This window comes from Chroicocephalus ridibundus, chromosome 1 (assembly GCF_963924245.1).
Source record: "Chroicocephalus ridibundus chromosome 1, bChrRid1.1, whole genome shotgun sequence".
NCBI lineage: Eukaryota > Metazoa > Chordata > Aves > Charadriiformes > Laridae > Chroicocephalus > Chroicocephalus ridibundus.
The window spans coordinates 84,518,283-84,541,063 of record NC_086284.1 but is presented as its reverse complement, the minus strand read 5'-3'; the positions used below and the strand labels follow the sequence as shown (position 1 = coordinate 84,541,063).

The 22,781-nt window shown below is 42.5% G+C and overlaps 1 protein-coding gene across 1 annotated transcript in view; it reads right to left on the bottom strand.

The window, feature by feature from the left end:
* Positions 1–21,304, bottom strand: part of EGFL6 (EGF like domain multiple 6) — a 43,687-nt gene extending 22,383 nt beyond the window's left edge. The window contains exons 1-7 of the mRNA XM_063351243.1: positions 21,195–21,304; positions 16,165–16,277; positions 13,969–14,061; positions 10,979–11,098; positions 7,336–7,455; positions 3,491–3,625; positions 1,651–1,773 (exon numbers count right to left, since the gene is read on the bottom strand). Coding sequence (XP_063207313.1) covers positions 1,651–1,773; positions 3,491–3,625; positions 7,336–7,455; positions 10,979–11,098; positions 13,969–14,061; positions 16,165–16,277; positions 21,195–21,262 — 772 coding nt within the window. The 5' untranslated portion in view covers positions 21,263–21,304. The remainder of the gene's footprint in view (positions 1–1,650; positions 1,774–3,490; positions 3,626–7,335; positions 7,456–10,978; positions 11,099–13,968; positions 14,062–16,164; positions 16,278–21,194) is intronic.
* Positions 21,305–22,781: the final 1,477 nt, after the last annotated feature.

Sequence of the window (22,781 nt, the reverse complement as noted above, 5' to 3'; positions counted from 1 at the left end):
TCATTACTGTGGGTTAAACCTCTATCCTGTCTTGTATTAAATCTCTTTTCCATTTCACGTGTTCTGCTAAGTTTATGAATGCATGACTCCTTCCTCTTCTAAATTACTAATGGACTTCAGTAATTGGAACTATGACGTGAGGAAGTACGCAGAGAGAGAGCAAACAGTTTAATAGACACACCACTGAGAAGACAGAAAACATCTGTCTTCAGCACTGATTTTTTTTACAGGGCTAGACATTAAAAAATGTATCATAGCCTCTCCACAAGCTAAAATATTTCCTTTGTTCATATTTTAGCAAGAATTCCTGTTGAATAGTTTCTGCTTGAGGAAAGAATATTTTATACGTAGACTTGGTCAAAAGGAAAATTTCCTTTGAAATTTTCAGCTTCTCATTAAAGAGGAAAAAAAACCCCCACAACCAAAAAAACCCCAGACCTTTTTGCTCAAAGATGTATTTGTTTAACATTTAATCTATGGTACATTTGTTTTAACACAACCACATCAAGATGTGTCATGTCAGTTTGCTTTGATATTCAGTCAAGTCTCAAGCCCCATCGCATCCTTCCATTGCAGTAAGCTGCAGTGACATATCACAAGGGATGTGGTCTAGCAAGGAATCTGGCTCGCAACGTTGAATTTGAGCAGGAAGAACCTTCTAAACAGCTCTGCTGTGGCAATCTGTGTCCAAAACAAACCTTTCAGTACTAGTCAGGTTTTTGTGTGCTTAGTTTTTCCATGTTAAAAGTCAACGTTTTTTACTGGAAGTAGAAACTTGACGGAAATTTAACTTATCAATGCAATATTGGAGATTTCAATTACTATCCTAATGGGAGTAGGAACATGATTAATAGAGAGACTCATAGAACACCTGTGACCGTGAGGTATAATCATAATACATATCTGATCGACAATTGCTTGAAAAAGACCCAGGAAAAAAGGTTTATACATTATGTAGACTTCATCTGCTTTAGGCAAGAACCTTTAAAATATTTTCATAACGTCTTTAGTCAAAAGTTTTGAGCAGCACTCAGAGGTCCTCCTGAGGAAAACATCCCTAACAAAGCTGCAAAAGAAACCTCTGCCAGGTTTAATAAAGGTATCCAATAAAAAGGTTCATTTTAAATATAAAGACAAGAACAGCCTTTCTTTCTTCCTTCTTGGAGGGTCATATTCAGTTAGAACTGGGTAGTGATATCTTTATAGGAGGTCTTCAATGTTCAATAGACAAACAAATGCAAAATTATTAGTGAAAATAGTTTCCCTACTCTCACTTTTTGCTAAGTTAGCTTGAAACTCCTCTGGAAGGGACTGCACAGCTCTCCACGAGGCTAGCTGTGGGAGTTGAAGGAAAGTAGACTTTTTTCTATTTTCTCTGTTTCTTCAGGGCAAATTCTCTTCTCTGTTTTATTTGTGATTCCTAGTGACACTACGAGACTTGGGGACTCATAGGCAAAATAAATTTGAACAAACAATACTTGTATTAACTATGCAATGACTCGTGCAATCAGTATGTTATTTTGGGAGGAGGTCTTGCTTAGTTGGTATTAAATGACTGTTCAACAGGACATTTCCTAGAAAATGCCTTATAACCATCAATTATTGGAGAAAAACAATATAGCACTATTCCTGACATCCAGTGGTACTCACCAGCACAATCGAAGCCACTTCCTCGGTAGCCCTGTTTACATTTGCATTTGAAGGATCCTTCAGTGTTGAGGCATTCAGCATGGAGGTTACACCTGTGTGTATTTGTCACGCATTCATTTACATCTAGGGAAAGATATAAATGCCTCAGTGAAAACTCCGCTGAAACCCAAGCTTCATGACAACCTGTTTGTGCTGGCCATCTGTTTCCAGGTATTGTAAGCACTAGTCTTAGACCGAGATGGCCCAGAGACCATTAGAAGCAGAAGAATTCACACTGGGAGAGAATGCTTAACGTCAGCTCCAAATGCACAACTGCTGGCATGTGCATCCATGGAAAATGCAGAGCATCCCAGTGCAGACAAAATGAACATAGTGATTTTATGACTGAGAACAGGATTCAAACTGTAGGTTGTACACACTCTTCTATTAACAAAATGCAAAAGGCACCAAGAGAGTATCTGACATCAATTAAAAAACAATTCACCAAATCTTTCTCATTCTTTCATTCACTCTAGAAGAAATGCAATGGAAAGTAACCCTGAGCATGCCAAGATGTTGAGATCTTCTATCTACCTCTAACATTCCAGCATACACATGATGCTGTGTGAAAAAAATATAATCAGGAAAAATCCAGTAGAAAATACTAAGTTCAACTGACAGAACAAAATGTACAGGCATCAAGAGTAACTGATTTCCTTCTCCTTTTCAATTGTTTTGCTACATTACAAAGATGTTTCTGATTTCTGCCACATGAGGGAGCCAAGTTGTTGCACAAATTTTTGCACCACTTGCATTTTATCCAGATTGCTTCATTTTTAGCAGCTGACGAGTCCTCTCATAAAGTAAGTCAGGTAGGAGACAAGCAGCAGGAAGACTGACTCAAAAATATGATATGTCTGAGAATGAGATTCAGGTTTGCAGATAAAATCCTGAGTTCTGAGACCTCCCCAGTTTTTCCCCCATGCATACATATTGTATGAAAAAGTAAGTATTTTTTTCCACGTTATAACTCCCAGGGTTTGCATACAACAGGAAATGCAAACTTGAGTCTCCAAAACCTGCCTTACGCTCTCCCTTCCACCCCTAATTCCCAATACCAAGCAAATATAAACAAAACCCATGAATTCTCTTTTGTATGCACTTCTTGTAGCAGGTCCAACCCTTCCAGGTCCTCGTGCAATCAACTGCTAATGGATTAAAATTCAGCTACTAGATTGAAACAGCAGTAAAGGTGTTTTGACATTTGTTTTAACACCTGGGCATGTCAAGATACTTTTAGCCTGTATTTATTTTTGTTTGGGAGAAACTTAGGCGTGCAAGAGAGACCTCAAAAGTAATTAAAATCTACTTTTTTCATACTTTTTTTTTAAGTTATGTACTGTCCATCCAAACAACTGTTTTTACAGTCATAAAAGCACTTGATTCACATTCCTCATTAAGGACACCAAAAAGAAGATCAAAAAGATTGTGAGACTGCTTGTTCATCACACACTGAGAGCCAAGAGAACAAAGAATGTCTCTTTAACTAAACCTGTTCCAGAAGTAGCACATCTTTGTAGTCAACTTTTGCTAACGTACTACAAGCTCTTCAACATCTTGACTTGGCACAATGAGGCAATTTAATTTGCAAGGGCCAGTGATTAGGTTTTTCAGAAGGCTACAGAGAAAACCCAGAGAAAAACTCAAAGTACCATCAAGAATATTCTTAGTGTGGTATCTTTTATCCATTTTTGAGGCAATAACCCCCGACTAGGCCAACATGCTTCAGGCAATGACAGGAAAGATGCACGATGTGGGAATGAAAAGAATGAAGAAGCAAAATTCATGGGCTAAATCTTACCTACACAGTCATAACGGCCGCTGATGTATTTCAGTTCATAACCAAGCTGGCACTTGCAGTAGTAGCTTCCAAATGTGTTGACGCATCTGCGGTTGTAAGAGCAGACAGCTTTGCCAGTGGAGCATTCATCAATGTCTAGAGCAGGAGAAGGGATGCTGGTCAGATCCGTGAAAAGGTAAAATGGGAAAGCAAGAACTAGTTGGGATTTGGCCATCACAAGTTGTTTAATAAATAAGTCTTATAATTTCACACTTGGGGACAGCTTTTTGCATGCGTTCATATGAATGAAGCAGCAAAACGTGAACTGACTTTAAGGAAGATTTTGAGCCCTGGCATGGTAAAAGCTAGGGTAACTGGCAGTGGGGATTCTCCCTGCTGAGGACAATGATTTGCCCTAAAGTCGTGCAGCGGGGTCAGGAGGAACTCCACAAATTCCATTATATCCTCGAGAAGGGAAATGTCAGAGAATAGTTTAAGAGAAAGCCCCAGAAACAGGAAACTGAGAGCAGCAGCAGCTCTTCTACTGAATCTCTGCAATTCCCCTTGCTGGGTGAAGTCAAGACATAGCGGGGAGAGAGTTTCCCACTGGGCAAGTGGTCTGCCCAGCAAGGCAGATGACAGGGACAGACGTTTTGGACAGCGAAGGAGGAAGCTTGGTATGGGAAGACCCTAAGAACATTATTCAACAACCATTGTAATTAAATGTTACTAATTTGATTTGTTTTGTTATAACATCAAATTTAAATGAGTGCAGATTATGATATTTGGCATTTGTCCTTCCCACTTTAGCACTCAGCAGTGACATGGCACACTGCTGCCCTTTACAGCTTAGAACTGCTGCGAAGTGCTGCTGGACACCACAGTCGGTCTTCTTATCACGTCTACCATTTTTTTCTAAGTGCTTAGGTGACCAAAGGGAAGTGGACAACAGCAGAAAAATATTTAAACAAACCTGTAGTCAAAATCCCTCTTTCTGCCCATGCTACGCGTTCCTGATGAGGGCCTGGCCTCTGTTCCCCAGCCTCCAGGGCATTCCCAGACCTCTCCAGGTTCTCATTTCCCCATGCCTCTGACGGGACCAGGGTCTGTCACAAGCTGAAGGACGAGCCTGCTGCACTCGATCCTAGCATGAAGCTTATGTCTGCACCGAACACTAAAGGCTCACTGTACTCTTTGAAACAAGAGGTTCAGGTTTACTTAAAAATTTTGGTCTGCAATTGTTATTTTTTTCCTTCACCTATGCACGTGGAGGAGAGGAAAACTGGAACACATCACTGTGCTGCTCTGCAGGTCCAGAAGGAATGCAGCTTCTTAGGAGGATTAGGCTAAGACTAATAGCAAGGGATCTTCAAATGTTTATCTGTTTATAGTATTTCTGTGACTAATACCAGAGTATTAAAGTATCCTATAATGTATTAAGCACTATTATGCTATACAGCAGGATGATGCTATCTCTCTCATTTTAGAGGTGGGGAACTGATGACATACCACAAGTCATGGAGAAAGAAGAGGTCTGATATTTCCAACCATTGGACGTACATTTTTGTCTATTTTATCTTCTATCAGCATTCTTCCAAAGCCATTTGAGAAGGCAAGTAAATAGAAATAAACTCAATACAAAAGAACAAAAATAGTTGCCTGAATAATTCAGTAAGAGATTGAAGAGAACCACTCATCTTGTCTATTGTATTTAAATGCATATGTCTAAAATGTTCACCTTCCAATGGCTCTTACATAATTCAAACGTTAACTGTGACTGGCAGTAGTCCGAGAGCCTTGCTGATTACTCAAAGCAGGACATTTCCAATTACAAACTCATTTCATTTGAAAGAAGGAAATACTGTTCTCATGTTGGAGAGTTTATAGTTTGGAAGTTGAGCCAAGTATCCATATGGGTTTATTTGATAGCTCCTAAACGTGATAAAGTAGTCCCTGGCCGTATGACCGTCATACATGACGATATTACAGCTGTGTGTTAAGGAGAACAATTCGCATAGTAGCTGTCCTTCTACCCAGCAGTGTTTCTTGGTCGATACATTCACTTAATCTTTTGTTTGAAATGTTAAGTATAATATTGTTTTGACGATTGGAGCTAAAATTAATTTTTTATGTTTGAATGTCAAACCTCTCAACATCTAAAATATTCTTTAAGCTGTAGAAATCATTCAACCAGTACGTGTCGGTAAGCAGCGTCCGAAATGGATTAGCTACTGTTATTCCTTGCCTGTAAGGTATCATTTCCAACCTGCCCTTTGTGATCTAGAGGACTTGCACCATCGTGACAGAAATAAAGTAAAAATATATGAAATCATCAATATCATCAGGTACGTTGCTAAAGACATTTTAGTAAATAGCCTCTGTTGCAAGATGTTTTCTCACAGAATCACAGAATGGTTGAGGTTCGAAGGGACCTCTGGAGGTCATCTAGTCTGCTCAAGCAGGAACACCTAGAGATGGTTGCCCCGGACCACGTCCGTGTGGCTTTTGAGTATCTCCAAGGAGGAATTTTCATTCTCTATTTTCCACTGGAATTTGGGCAGCTCTGGGAAGTAAAACATTTCCCAGATGCAATTTTCAGTCTTCTATGCTTGCCCGAGTGGAATAAAGGTTAAAAAACCCCCACAAAATATCATTCCCTGGCATTGACTAGGGGTGATACCCTAGAGGCCAGGTGAGACCAGGAAAGAAAGGCTAGATTGGAAAAGAGGGAAAGTAAGAAAGAAGGAAAAATAATCATTTTCTGGCTGATTTCTTTCTTTTTTCAAATTGAAATTGTTTGAATGCTACCAGTTAGCATTTTACAGGAAAATGTACTTACTGATTCAAAAGGAAAACTTGCATTTCAAGAACGAACTAAAACTATTCTAAAGAAGAAATCTGGAACTGAAAATTCTTTTTTTTTTTTTTTTTTTTTTCACAAATGAAGCTCTGCTACTGGTCCTATTTTAAAATGAAATGGCATGAAGTACATATAAAGCAGTATTTCCCTTAAATTTAAAACAAAAAGCATCTGGTGTGAAAAACGAACACTTTCAGAGGCTTTCAGGTTTGCCTGTGATGAACAGGAACAAGAATATTCCAGCTGCTGGAAAGATGCCCGGACAGACCCTGGACACAGGGCACAGCCTTGCTGTTGCGGGGGTCGTTCATGACTCCTGGATCACCCCCTCCTTGAGGAGCAGGGAACTCCTCCCTGACATGATCTTCACTGCCCCATATTCTCTAGCTGTTGGAGTGGTCCCTACTTTGGAGGGTTTGTTTCACATCTATTGGGTTCGAAATAAGTTCATTTAGCTTCAGTATTAAAATGGGTATGATTTCAGCATGGGATTACATTCTGTAGCACAGTTTTGTCAGATGTCAATATAAAACCGGTATCACAGAACAGTACCAAGCGATGTAAGTAACGCTTTCTTTATCACCCAAGAAACCCCCAGCTAAAGTGATGTTGAGGCTTCTGGAGAAAATTCCAGCCATTTGTATTGTGGGTCATCACAATAAAAGAAAAACCTCTCCAAACACAACCCTCAAATCCTCTAATGCATTATGTCAGTAGCATTGTAGACCTCAGAGCAATAGGGAGAAACAGAATCTGTTACTGACTCCAAATTATGTCAAAACATTTAACTCTTTATTGGGGAATGGACTCCCATAAAGAATTACATGGCCAATGCTACAAGAATGGTTTTTTTAAAAAGCACATAAGCCTTACATCACACTGCGAGAAACAAGAAGCATTATTCAAGCCAGTGAGAACAGCTAACCACTTATTACCCTTTCCTCAGACTCTTAAGTTTTTTGAGAATCTATAGAAAAGAAGGTGAGAGTGAGCTCTCTAACCATACCGATGCATGTCCTTCCGTTTGGTCCCAACTGAAGGCCACCCGATGGACAAAGACACTGTACCTCCCCTTTGACTTCTTCACATCCATACTGGCAATTCACCATGGCACAAGTCCTAGAACCTGAAAGCAGTGTTGAAAATAACAAAAAGAGCAAAAATCTAGACTGGGATCACACGCTTAAAATTTAGATCTGGACGAACGCAGAAAATTCATCAGAACAACAAAAATACATTCATCATTAACCAAGATATTCCTATATTAAACAATTCAGCAGTCCATGAGACAGATCTTAAATTCCCTCTCCCCTTCACTTTGTACTTTCCTGATCTGCCCTTATTCCTTCTTCTTCCTCTGTTCCAATTTCTGTGATTTCTTACTATTGCCTTTTCGATTCAGAGACGGAACTGCTCTAAGTAGACAAAAAGTGGGGTTTTTCTACGTTTTCCGTTGCGACAGTTTTATAATACGTAAAACCGCTATTTGGTGGTGAAATGTTTTTATTGCTCACCATTAAACATGCTTTAGTATAGAGTTTGTTTTTTAGAACTATTTAGCCTGATGGACTTAGCCTGATGCCCTTTATTTTGATCCTTTATAGAACAGGTGTCTGACTCTAAAGAGGCACTACCCAGAATACGTCCTGGTTGCACAGACTGGTGAGGGGTGTGAATTGTTGGAGACGGCTGATTAGCCACTAAAGAGAAACATAGGGTTCTAGATCTTGTTTGAGAGACCTATGAGAGGTTTGAAAAGTAGGACGAATGTATTAAGCATATAGGGAGATATTTCTAAAATCAGTGTTTTGGTGCCAGGGAGAGAATTAGTATTTGGAAGTGTTTATTCGACAGATGGAGGTGTGTGCAAAGAAAGTATTTCCAGCTATTTCGCTCTGGTAGTATTCAGGGGAACAGAACTGTATAGAGGTTCTTTGTAAGTGAAAAGCCTGGAACAGTTGTCAGCTTACTAGAGACAGAAACCAACTGCAAGAACTTGAATACTGGCTACTGTTTAAGTAGAAAAAGATACGAATTTTATTCCAAAATGCAACATGTTTATTGTCAGAAGTAGCAGCACTTTCAGAATGCGTAATAACAGAGTTTATAGAAAAGACAATGATGTGTGCAGATGCATATATAGCTACAGCCATATCATTTGTGATTTGAATGTAAAATATAATGCATATTAGTTCTGTGTGCTATTAAAATTAATCTGTATATTCTGTGCTAAAATTGTTTTTCTTAGCCTGGTTTGTTTAGACTCCGTGGCTAAGTGATAAATATCCAAGGCCAATGATTCACTGTATTTGCAAAAGTATTTTACTTTTGCATGAATGAGAACATACACAGTAGCAGGAGGTAAGAGTGAAAAAAAGACAGACTGTAAATCATAATACTTTGTGGTATTATTTACTTCCTAAGTGGCAATAAAGAAACTTACTAAATATTATTCTTTAACTGATAATTGTTTTCTCTTTCGTTTGAAGCTCCTGTTGCTGGCTTTGGTTAGGCATAATATTGGTTTAGATGAATTGCTAATCATATCTAGTATAGGAACTCTTGCAAAACTTGAGTGATTTTGTGTTAGGTACTAACCTACTAACTATTTTAAGCAATCATTCTCTGTGGCCCAAAGCCACATTCTTCTGATACCCTTCTTCCAGCTCCACAATCCCTTGGTGTGGTTGCAGATAAGCCTGACTGCTTAGACTAGGTAGACTTCATCTTGTGAAGAAGACTTACATCACGGAGAATTTGATTCAAAAGGAGCAATAATACGCACAAAATGTTTGCCTGAATAAAATGATGAGATTCTACAGTTGGTTAAATAACCCAGCATTTCATCCGAGCACAAGTTAGCACCAAGTGAAATGGGACGCTAGTAAACTTAACCAAAAATAATTTCTACTTGAGTAAATAATTCACTATTTCATGTCGTAATCATAGTTTCTGCTTAAGAAAATAAAAGCTCTTCAGGACTGGAAGGTGGCAGATGGGTTGAGTTAATGAAGCACAAGCTGGATGAATATAAAGGTTTTTGCCTCCTTAACTAGAGCTGTGAAGAATGAAGACTTCCCTTCTGTGGTTTCTCCCCTGAAATTTGGTTCCATTCCGTGTCAGTGTTTGTTGGGGTTCCACTGAGAAATAACATTTCCGTGTGCCAAAGTGAAACGCAACCTGTGGAAAGCTGAAGCATGGCGGCAGCAAGCGTCTGTACTCAGAGCAGGGGGAGGGAGGGAGGGAGGGACGGACGGGACAAAGCTGCCGCTGGGCTCAAGGGGAAGCGAGACAGGACAGTTTCTTTTAACTATAGTTCTGGCTTCTGCCAACTTCAGCTGTCCATAAGCCAGTGGCCTTACAGAAAACTGCTTGGCGTATGGTGTCAGCAGATATACAAATTATCTTGGAAGAAATGGATGGAATATATATCCGTTTCTCAGGGCCCCGCAGCTGGCGTCTGCTGCAGATAACCCACCATGATTAGTAACGCAGAGGCACAGCCCCGAGCTGTGATGCCGGGAAGGGAAACCCTCGAAAAGCTGTGGCTCCAGGCACCTTTCACAGCAATTTCAGCCTCCCTGCCGTAAGAGAGAGGGAGTCGGAGCTCTGGCTTTTCTGCCTGCCCCAGAGCTGCAGACCCTGCACTCCTGCAAATGTTTGCCAAGGCTGGGTATTTTTCCAGTTATCCCAAAACTGACAGCAAACTCGCCAAACGGACACGCTGCCTGGTGCGTGATTTTCTCCAAGGTTTGGAGATCAAAGCCTTTCAGAGTTTCTGGTTCTCTGGCATATCCATGGGAAAGATTGTGCTGCACCCCATAGCGCTAGGTCCATTGCTTTAGGACAGACCTCTCAAGCAGGGACCAGCTAGCTTCCTTGTCCAACTGATGCATCTGCTCCGGTCCAGTGGGCTCCAGAAAGGGCTGGCTGTCACCATGTTACCTAGGGTTTTGTGAAATTCAAAGCCAAAATACCTGTACGGAACAGCTCAGGTGAAGAAAAAAGAGAGTATTTTCTACAAACAAAACAGTGCCATTGACAAATAGGAAGCTTCCTCAGGTCTAAAAAATCAGGTTGGCTAAGAAAGCAGAATCCTTTCCACTACATACTGGCTTAAAGACAAAGAAAATAGGTAGAAGTACAGTTTAGATAAGCCTTAGCTCAGTGAACAAATGTTTGCAAGAAGCTGGCGGCAAGTGTGGGAAGCATGTTAACACTCAGAGAAAATGAGTGAGTCAAGGAGCACAGAAAGGTAAAGCAAGGAGTAATGGCAAGAAATTCAGCACAGTAAAAAGTAGCCTATATTGGTGCTTTGCTTTCATTCATCCTTATTCAACAGATGAAATGGCAGGACTATACACCAAGGTTTTACTAGCTGTCCTTCATCTGAAGTAACGCTATCAAAGATTCTTGCTTCTTGCAGGACAGAAATTCCTCTGGACACCAAAACACAAGTATGACCTAGTTTACTTTCTCCATATACTGCCAAATAGAAAGCCTCTTTCAGCTGCTGACAGTACCAGAGAGCGGAGGCAAAGACCCTGTCCTGAATAAGCTAAATCCATTCATCGCAGGAAGAAAATCTGCCGGGATCAAATGCGATTAGATGATTTTGCTGTGCCTGTCCTATCAGCTCTATTACTTACTTGCACATGTGCCATCTGGCATAAGCATGTACCCGTTGAGACAATAGCACTTGTAGCTGCCATGTGTATTCATACATCTGTGCTCACAGGGACGTGGCTTCAGTCCACATTCGTTCAGATCTGCAGAAGTCATTGGAATGAAGTGAGTGCTGGGTTTATACACATACGTTCATACATATAGGTGGATAATATTGCTTAAGGCCATGAATTCCCCACAGTAAAATCGCCCGGACTGAAAGTGAGCCAGCCCCTTGCAAGATGAGAGTTTAGCAGACCATCTGGCTGAAAGACTGCTAGCAAAACTAACGCACACAGGCTTCTACACCTGAAAAACTAATGCAAACTCTGGCCACATCTGGCAGCTTGTTAGGAAGAGGTGGAGGGGTGGGGAGAGAATTGCAGTTACTCTGTTTTCTGGGAGTTATTCGTCTGGATTTCTCTGATTCTAGCTGGAGATTTCAGTCCTCCAGCTGACCTCTGTACTAGAAAGGCAAAGATGTGAGACTAAGAACAGCAGATCAGTTGAGATAAAGTGAAACAAAGATTTTTTTTGGCGAGCTACACGTTGGTATCAAGGTTATCAGGGCAGGGACGTCTAGCAGAGATGAAATACAATACATAAAAATCATGTGACTTCGAGAATAAAAGTCAAAATCTCACAAATCTCAAAAATCTTAAAATCCTGAGAATAAAAGCATCCTAAATCCTTCTCAAAATCCAGGATTTTGAGATCAAATTCCAGCTTTGCGGAAGCTAAATTAATTTCAAATTGCCAATAGCTATCCTTCACAAGGAGAAAACCGGGATCCTGAAGAGTTTGATTTGTGTGGTGCAGGCTGACAACGCTATGTGGTCCTGTGGCAAGGGGACAACATCTGCGCTTGTGACTTCTGTGAACCGACACCTCTACCTCTTGCATTTTGAAACCTCACCAGTGAACAGACAGAACTCATTAACAGAATGCACCAGTGTACGCAGCCCGTTCGACATGTGCTTAAGGGCACACAAGACCAATGATGTAATTTCAGTAGAGGCCCGTCTCCAAGCACTGAGCTTGTGCGGCTCCACTTCCAATGGGAGAAGCATCTGTTCTCGTGTCTATGGGCCCTGCAGACCACAAAAGGAACTCCATACCATTCAAAGCATAAACTTTTTTTGTGGTTACAGGTGTGCAGAAGAGTTTGTTACAGCTCAGTCCAGGGAAGAAAGAGGGTTGCATTCTATTATTTAAACACAGGGTCTGTTTGAAAAAGGACAACCTATCAGCTTGCAAATCACATTGGATTTTTGTGCTACTGGGGCTCCGCTAAATAACCAAGACTCTCTTAACAAAGAAACTAGAGGGGAACAAAAGTTATTCCACTTAGACCATACATTTTCAAAAGCGCTTACCTGCCCTATCTTGCCCAATGCGCAGTAATGTACAGATAGCATACACAGCTCTAAAAGGGAACCCATGGAGATAAGGCTAATTTAGCTCAGACTCGGTGGCAGACTAATACAGTCCCCCTTATCTCTTTTAGTTAGCTCATGTTGAGCTTGCTCAGCAGGGCATTCTGCTTTAAGGACAGACCAAGGCTACATCTGCTAGTAAATTAAAAGTGGCTCTGAGCACTACTGGCTGCTGGAACACGACCACCTATATGGCTATACTATTGAAATAGCTCCAGGACATTTCTGGCCTGTGCCAGCCACTGCTTTATGAAAAAATTCCTGGCTGTGCTTCAGAAGGTAGAAGAGCTCAGGGGGCTAACAGGCAATTTGCACATGTAGGTCTGTGCGGTGTTTCCACCAAGCCCCAGTCTCTGAATCTACTGCAAGTGTGCAGAACTGACCTGCTTGTGTACGGAGGGCACATCAAATCCAGCGGGAGTTACCGCACAGAAAACACCGAAAAGCTGGGGGCTTCTCTGTTGCCTTTTGGTAACACTCAAGACGTCAAATAATTTTTGAGGTTAAACTTCAGGGTTTAGAGGATGAAGTTGTAAGTGATACCTACACATCAATTACACACTGCCACGGCTGCTGTTTCACTTCCCTCTCTACTGGTGCTGAGGAATTTACTTACAACAAAAGTGCAAAAGATGGTTTTCCAAAATGCTTAACAGTACAGCTTTACAGCATATTGTTTGAAAGACACTGTGTAATAAATGGGTTGTTTTGACTCTGAAATATGTGTTTTTAGCATGTCAATGTGACATTTGCAAGCAAAGACTGCAGGTGCTTAGGAAGGTAGCAAGAATAGATGCATCCATTTATATCATGGTTCCCTCACGTTCCCTCACTCATCTGCAGCGCAGTGGGACCACCTCACTCCATGCTCTGGGACCTGCTCTTTTCATCTCATCCAACACAAGGGTCTCATGTATTAGGAAAGGAAAAAAAAAAAAAAAAAGCTGAGTTCTCACCAACGTGTTAGCTGAAATATTTCCATGTCGAATTGCAAGTTTATGGAGGGAAAGTGGTGCATTCAAAGTTTCTGAATATGCAGTTCTAAAGACTCCCAATTCTGTGTTCTCAAAAATACCAATTGGCATATGCAAACAGATGGCATTGGCCCAGGCAGCTTGAGAAATTACATGTCTAGCACATAATTGCATGTCTTTCTGATGAGAAGGTTAGTTAAGAAAGTAACATGGGTTGCTAGTTAAGAAAATAACATGGGTTCTGGATTTGAATTCCAGCTCTCCTAATAATTTCCTATATAATGTCTCCCCGCCTTAGTCCTCTGACTATAAATATGAGAGTTTGCCCTTGTCATCTGCCAGCAGGAGATACATGACATAGGTTCAAACTACTGTGTCCTGAAGGAAGCTTAGAGCTTGCCTGGGATGCTGGACATGCAAGAGTCTTAAAATTTAAGCTCTTTTATGTAAACAAGAACATATCTTGTTTTACTATTTTGGAAGATGACACAATCCGTAGTACAAGATCAGGAGACAGAACATCAACAGTCTGCTTTCTGGAGTAATACCCCCATGTGCACAAACCTTGATTACAGGTCTTCCCCGTAAATCCAGGGAAACATTTGCACTTGTTTGGTCCCGTGCACTCGCCATACTTGCAGCCATGTCCACAGATAGCTGGAGGAGGCAGGCAGGGAAAGGAGAGAGAAAAAGAAAAAGTTAGAAAGACTCTGTTTGAGAACTTCGTCCCTTCTTAGTTGCCTAAAAACTTGTTGCACAAGGTCAGCATCCTTCATACCTCTCCCTTTAGTTTGGGCATGGTAGCTACCCATCAACACTTTATTTCTGCTGGAGAAAAGTGACACTAGTATGGTGTACACGAGTGTCTGCTTTGCCAGGTTTGTAAAGACCTGGAAAAGAAGGGACTCGTTTTAGCTCTCTCCCTCGTGATTTTTCTGCCATGCTTACAATTCACATTTAGTTTTGTACTCTTGCCTTTTTCCTATTTTTAAGAAGCCTATGTGAGAACCAGCTAGCCAGCAGCTCGACTTGCTACGCTTGGCATCTGGAGTAGGAAAGAGGCAACGGCACTCTCCTGCAGTCAAAGGAGACACATTATCCTACAGCAGTTTTCCACTCTTGGATCTCCTCACCTACACCTGAGGAACGTGTGCATCCCATGGTGGAACAGCCAGAGTACATCTCTCAAACTATCAGACAACTATCCTTACCACACATCCCAATAAGCATAATTGCATCAGGCTTACGATGACTTGAGAGCGCTGGATGCATTAGAAAGTAAAGGTTTTCTAACTCTCATCCCTCTGGATCATTAGGCAGAAATTAAATGCTGACTTTAAGGCTAAAGGTTCCTAAAGTCAATATGATTGTCAACATGAGAGTTATTCGGGAAAACGTGGAAAAACAGCAAAGGAGTATGAACCATGATGCGCATCTTGCTACCTTGTGTAATTAAGCTGCTATGCGAACTAGAAGAAACATGAAAGTCACGGTGTTAGTTACTATACAGTAAAATTCTTAATTAAAACACATACTGCTGAATTCAAGTATATTCCCTACTTTTAAAAATTCGCTCAGATATACTAGCTCTGCAGATTAAGGCATATTTCAACGCTACCTGTATCGCTGAATGCACTGTGGCATACTGCAAGACCAGCTGAGTATCAACACTGAAGCAGAGAACACCACTGCAGCTGGATTCACAATGCAGAATTACAGTTGGCCTAAAGAAATCTGCCGAAGAAGAATCTTAAAAGTTTATGAAAACTGAATTTTACTAAGAAAGCACCTGTGAAAGCACCCAATTGCGTTACAACAAGACAACTTACTCCACTGGTTGATCGGTTACATTTGCCAGTTGTACCTCAAAGTATTAATTAGCATCAAACTAAAATGTTATTAAGCAATGCATAAATATTAATAAAGGTATTAAACAGTTTTTCCTTTTTTATACTGTCATGCTGTATATACAGAGCAGAGACTTTTTGGCATGTTTCCTTTTTAGACGTCAGTCTGTTGATTTTCAGCAATGAGTAACTCGAAGCCTCTACTCAAATTCTACAGATATACAATGCCAAACTCTCCGGGACAACAGGTGCAACATCAGAGAACGATTCTTAAAACATCTGTTTTATGACTTTGTTGTGTTTTGCCCAAGTACAGCTAGAGAGAGCTTCCACATCACCTTCTCCTTGAGATCTCTAAAATTTTAACAAATTAGAAACGTCTTAAGAGACATCGACTCTTCGTTGAGCCAACGATCCACAGACCAGAACACTGGCTGGCTACCCAAGCTGAAGACAGGTGGATATGTTACTTGAGTTTGATTTATATTTTTAGAAAGTTAAAACCTCCTGGTTCTCAGAGGCTGTGTACTTCTGAAGATAAAGGATACCAACTGATAAAAAAAACACTTCAGGGGTCCATATGAAGCATTAGAAGACATGGCATTTTTGGCGCTTACTCGACAGCTGTAACAGTATAGGCACTGACCAGGGCTGAGCAGGAGATAAGAACAGATGGTGCCTTCTGGACCTAAGAATTTTCGAATATATATTTTGTTGTTTGTTATTATTTACCCAAAGTTCTGCCTTTTTGAGGAGATGGTCTCTCAAACATGTTTTATTCCCTCTCTCACAGTTAAGAGATTTCATTTGGAAGGTTTCTTTCTGTAGCTTCTGGTAGACATATATGAAATGCCTTTATTAGTACCAAGTACACAGCCATGAAGAGGAAACAAGCATTAAGTATTAATGTTACCTTCGCAGTGGCCCTTGTTGTTCTTTTTCCAGCCGTAACAGCAATCCAGCCTAGAACCATAGCGACACAGCCCAGGCTGGCCCACAGTCATCAGTTGCCCACGAGCTCTCGAGCTGTGTAAAGAATGATAAACGCTAGCTGCAGCAAGCACTCACACACTTTAATCCACTGCTCCGTGTATTCCATTGTACATTTCCCTCATGCGTTATCCACTCTCAGGCATTTTTATTTCACCAAACCTTGGAGCATTCAGCAATGTTCCTAAATGCAAAGGAATGCAAAGTTGCATTTGGTTGGAGAAACAGGAGATGGGAATGTTTCATCTGCAATAAATTAACTGTGCAACATAAATCCTTTCTAATGAGAAGCACGGCAAAGGCAAAAAATACAGCCAGGTCCCCTGCTCGAATGAGTCATTTTTAGTATCAGTGAAGTCAATGGGGCTACTCCAGCTTGTGTCACGTGAAGAATCTGGGTTGGATATATGATGCCATAACTGACAGCGCTATTGCTTTGGATGATGAAGTAATGATTCTACAGAAAAGCAGCTTTCTGAACATCAGTCAGCCCCATAAAAGCTAGTGACTTGTAGGTTCACAGCCACTGCATGTGTGTAGACTGATTGTATAAGCTCAGAGGCTCACGTGCATCCTGGTTGCACAGGACTCCCTGGCCATACAGATTAACGTTCATTTAATCTGCCAGTAAGTAACAGCTACAAGAGTTGGAAAACCTATGATGTTAGTTGCCAAAATTATAAACCCGATGGAAATACACAACCGTGTTAGTCTTGTAGACCTACTCCATGCTGCAAAGGCTGCTGTGACTCTGGTTCTCTTCTCCCTCTGCTTGCTGTTACTTAAGTTCTCCATTACCACAAGCCTATGCCCTTTATGAAATTCTCTTCTTTATACAAAATACTCTGTTCCCACTGCTTTTTCCAGGCCATAATTTAAAATGCATTTTCTTCAAAAAGTCCAAAGTGTTGTTTCTGACACAGAAAATACCTTATCTGCAAGAGCTTCGTAGCAAGATACTTGGGATACTGAGGGGAGCAAATACATAGCAACAAACAGTCCCATGGTGGGGAAAAAAGTGGAAAAAAATCAAAAAGTTAGGAACTGTTGCATTTTTTAGTCTGCTGCACAATAAAACCTTTGGCAGTGGGAAAGGTCAATGAGACCAGAGAGCCCACCTGGATCCCAAAATCTGGGAGGAGAAACAGTTTTGCCAGGTTAGTCCCTCTGACCTGTGAAGAACCACCAGCCATCAGCTTAGCTATTGCTGTCAGTTCAACATTTTGTGTAAAAGAAAGATTATTTATAAAGAGAAGATCCTTTCAGGCAGGTAGATCCTTTCCGGGACAATGTCACATGGACCCTCCTGGGTGCTGGGGGAGAAGTAATGCAGACTGGAGATATAGGACGCTCCTGATCCCTGCCTATATGACACTCATGTAGGAGGTGTCCCTGCCCATCGCAGTGGGGTTGGAACTAGATGATCTTTAAGGTCCCTTCCAACCCAAACCATTCTGTGATTCTGTGTGATTCTATGATTTCACTGGGAGTAGCTAGAAGCCTAAGTGAGACTGTTGTGCTTGTCACTGTCTGCTAAGTGTGCAAAATACACCAGGCCTTGAAGAACATGTAGCCTAAACACAGGACTGAAGAAGAAAGGCAAGAGAGGGTGGACTGCACAAGTTGCATCACTGTGCAGGTCAGTGGCAAGAGCCGTCTCTGAGTTTCTAGTGAAGAACTCCAACCTCCAAAAGTCAGCAGCTTTCAGCACTGGTGCTAAAGGTAACAAGTGGCAGACTGAGCCATCCAAGGTTGATACCAGTAGGATGGCATTCAGCAAAGAACATTGAAGATGAATAACAAGAACTTCTAAAATAATCCAGGGCCTCCTTAGTTGACGTGGTCATATTAGCTGTCATAAGATCACTGTGAGCCACTAGGACCATTATAAAATAGGTGGGAATCTCAGGTGTTTCAGTCAAAATTCCAGGGAAGTTTTACTGCGGCTGTATCAGGTTGTATTGCGTACAGTTCTTGACATCCATGGTGAAGAAATATGAATTGTATATGGTATATATGGTGATATCTGAAGAATGAAAAACCTGTTTTAGAGAGGACACGAAGAACTTGGCTCCAGTTGAACAAACCAAAAGTTGAGAGGGGGATCTTATCGCTTCCTACTAGGTGTCAGGCAGCTCCAAATGAGAGAGAGAAGAGCTTGTTAAGAGAAAACCGGATTTATATCCATTTGCTCTTGTACTGCTGTCCATCAATGCTCGGAGGGCGACATGAGTATGAACACAGCCACAAGAGGGGTGAGAGTCTTGAAGAGCATTGAAGAACCAGGAGAACTAATCCTACCTAATTTTAAGATATGTACTCTCTTTCACAAACTGAGAAAGACCTAATGCTGCCTATAACGATACAAACATAAGCATGAATGACGTAACGTCCCATTTGCTCAGCTGCTGCTGAAAAAAATTGTTCCTCTCTGGAGTAATATGAAGATTATGAATCCTATCCCAAAAGAAGTCATCAAGACCAGTTCAGAGGAAAGCATTCAGACAGTGGCCAGGACCGGGTGAGCGTATAACTCCATACCTACAGTGGTGAGCAGCAGACAAAATAAACTGGGTGTGTGATGTGAAGACACACCTTAAACTCCTACACAGTACCTCTGACTTCTTGCAGTGATTTACTTAACTTGACATGAAAAAAAGAAAACTTATGTATTTACGGTAAAACACGTCCAGAAAGTTCACCTGCTCCACTGATCAAGCGGCTAGATAGATCTTCCAGCAGAGCAAGGTTGATTGATAGGGTATGACTGATATCCCCAATAGCTTAAATACACAAACAACTGCAAAGGAAAATATTACAATAACCAGGGAAAGAAAGGTGAATAAAGGACACCTGAATGTTGAGACTTGCTTATCCAACAGACTCACCCCCGCCACCCCCTACTCCTCTTTTTTGTTGTTTCATTCTTTTTTTAACCTCTTTTTTTTTTTTTTCCCTTCAAGACACAGCTGCTGAATAGATTCAGTGCACTGTTTCCATAAGATCTCTACAGGACATTTTCGGTCAGCTCTTGCCCATACAATAGCTGCCTGCTGCTGGGGGGTGGGCAGGGAGAGGCCTCAATTATATTATTAGCAGCTTCCAGTCAACTTCAAAGACAGGATATTACCCCTTTCTTTAATTTTCCTCTAAAAAAAAATTCCCAACATTGTTGCTAGCAAAAGATAACTAGAAGCAAACCTAAAATTTTGATCAACTGGTATATTTGGAAGGAAAAATAGATGGTATTTCACAATTTAGCAATTTGAAAGAAATTCCTAAAAAGTCTATTATGAGTGTATGTCATGCAGAGATAAATTTGAACACTTTGACAAATGAAGGCATAGGGGTTTTTGTTGTGGTGTTTGGTTGGCTTTTTGCTTTTGTTTGTTTTTTTTTTTTTTTTTTTACACAAGTTTATTTGAAGAGTGACTTCCTTCTAGAGAAGAGTTCACCTATAGTCATATTAAATAAAACCAAAGAAGTGTCACCTTTATAACTGTGTCTTAGATATCCCTTCAGCCAGTTTCAGGCACTCAGCATGCCAACAGTCATGCTTCACTGCGAGTCCCTCCCAAAACACCAAATGAAGTTTAGATTGGGCTCGTAGAAGTTCCTTTAAGGCTTCCTGTGCCCATCAAACTCCTTAAAGGAAGTGCTCAGAGCAGAAAAGTCCAGACACAAAAAACCACGCTTCTAAGAGACAAAAATCATCATAATCAATTCATTTTTTCCAAACTGATTCTAATTTTCACTATTTCCTGTTCCTTTGTCCTAGCTATTCAGAGCCAATAGAATTTCTTTGACCTCTTACACTGGAATCCCTCGTCATCTAAGACTTCCATCAAGATGTTTGAAAATCTCTTCTTTCCTTTTCCTCCCAATGGAAAAGGCAGAATGACAAACTTGGTAGAAAAGAGAGGTGCCACCACCATCATCCACCATCAGCTTGGACAAGCCAGGCTGTAGGGCAATCAGTCTTAGTTGCCGGTTTCCCGTATGTTTCACGGCTTACTGTCAAATAACATCATTTTTACCAAACACATCCCTCTTTGCTCCAGGTAACTCCGTGCTTTCTTCTGGAAGGAGATAATGCTCTAATTTTGTGGCTTTACACCTTTCAAAGTGTTTGAAATGCAAACACGCCACATCAAAAAATAACTAAGGAGCATTTAAATGGAGCTCTGCTGTGAGGGCAAACGTGTTACCTATAAGAGCAGGTCTGGAGATGATAAACTTCCAGTTGCCCAGGAACTGACCACTGGACAGCCCTGCCTGCGCCGGCACGGCACACTGCCACTTGTTGATCATAAACATTCCCGCTCACGAATTTGATACTAAACAAATAAAGCACACAAACATCTTGAAGGCTTCATCCCCAGTTGCTGCGAATTCTCCTTTCCCTAGCTACTCCCTTGCTGCAGCACTTGTGGCTTCTGGAGGACTGGGAAGGGGAGCAACGGAATGGCTTGATCTGAAGGAAAGGGCTTTATTTATCATCTCCCGAAATCTCCTGCTGTTTCTGGCGCATACCCTCTCTGCAGAACGCAGCAGCTGCCAGGGCAAGGCTGGTTTCAAAGCGTCTGTTTAGAGAAGCAAACCGAAGAGCAGAGCAGCTCGCACCTTTCGGTACGTGGTGCGGCTGTGCTCACATCTGCATCTCCCACGGGCCACTGCAGTCACCGTTTCTCCCGGGCTGAAACAACCCCACAGCTCCGGTGTGACTGCTGCGAGGGAACCGGCACCGGCGCCGGCTGCCATCCCCTCACCCTTTGGCGAAAGGCCAGCCCCCACGGACACGGGCAGAGGAGGGTCTGGCTCACACCCGCGCCAGCGGGCGAGCGCGGCGGCCCCGGGCACGGCCACCCGCGGAGCCGGACCCAGCCCCGGACACCACGCAGGGGTCCCCGCGTCCCCTCCCCTTCCCACCGCCGCCCCGCCGTCCCCGCTCACCTGCCCGCGGCGGCCGGCCCGGCGGCGAGGAGGGCGGCGAGCAGGGCGACCCCGGGCGCCGGCACCATCGCCCGGCCGCGGGGAGGCGGCCCCTGCCCCGGCCCCGCGGCGGTGAGGCGGCGGCTGGCTGGCCCTCGGCGGCGGCGGCAGCGGAGGAAGGGAGAGCGGGCGGGCGGCGGGACGGGGCCGTATAACCTGGCGGGGCGGGGCGGGGCGGGCCCGCCTCCGGCCGCCCGGGACGGGGCGGGCAGCCGGCACCGGCGGGGCGAGCGGCTCCGGCGGGCGAACGGGACCGGGGAGGCGGGCGGGATGCCCCAGGCGGGAGGAGGTTACCGGAGGAGGGTACCAGGCTCCCCCGCGGGTAACGGCACGGAGCCACGGCGGGGAAAGCCGTGTCGGGGTCGGGAGGGGGCCCGGCGACGGCTTCCCCGCGGGTGCTGCCTCCCCAGGAGGCATCCCGGCGTGCGGCCGGCACCTACCGCTGGGTTTCCATCCCGGGACACATCACATTCGCACTGAAAGATTTTTGTGGGTTTTGCCTTTCGGTCGCAGGGCCTTCCGTGGCCAAACTTTGCTTAAGCTGCTTAAGGCAGCTGCCCCGGGGATAAGTTTTTACTTAAGCTGCTGATGCTAATTGGTTACATTACTTCTTGCTCGCCAGTCCTTCGGCTTTCGTGTTGCTGCGATCCCATGTGAACTGCCTCAGCCCCCTCAGTGTGTCCTCCTAGGATAATGCTTGCATTTTGGGGGGTGCTGGGTTTCGTATTAGGTTTTTGGTTTTGTTTTATTTGTTTGTTTTTGTTTTTTTTTTTCCCAATATTAATCAAGGACTCTGTCTTTTTGAAGTGATGGAGAAACTTGGTTGAGATGTGGCTGATGTTTGCTAGGAAATTTAAAAAAAATTCAGTGCAGTGCTGGTAAGCTGTGTTCTGCCTGTGTTGTATCCCTTGATGCCTTCCTCATACTACAAAAGCAGCCAGCAGGAAAAGGATATGTCTCTCTTTTATTTTTTCTTTTTTTTTTTTTTTTTTTTTTTAATGCCAATGTTCACAGTAGCCTACTTGCTAAACACTTTTTCACAATAAAGAATATTGTATCAAAAAGCCATTGACTCTGTTCCCAATTTCCAGACCCTGCTATGAACAATTTTCCCCATCCCAAGCTCTAGGCAGTTCCTGTTAAAAGCGACTCTGCTGTATTGAGCATATGGAGAGGGCAGCCAGAATCAGCAGAGATAGCATCGCATCTGTACAAAGCAGGGGCTATTTAGTCAGATTTAATGTTCTTATCAAAAGTATCTGGATACTGGATTCTGAGCCCATCTTTAGTTGGATGCATCCAGAATTAGACCAGGGAGTGTAAAGAGCAGCTGTTACAAAGGCCAGCTTGATGGAAGGTTACAACCTGAGTAATCACAAGGAAGTAGTAATTCATACTTAAAAGTCCCAAGTGCTGACATGTGCAATGTAATATTCACAATCAATAAGTTGACTCAGAAAGCAGACATATTCATAAAACTAGTGTTGAAACAAATATGAATGTTTACATTGAGAGAATTCTGACCTACAATGATAATTCTGGAGTAAA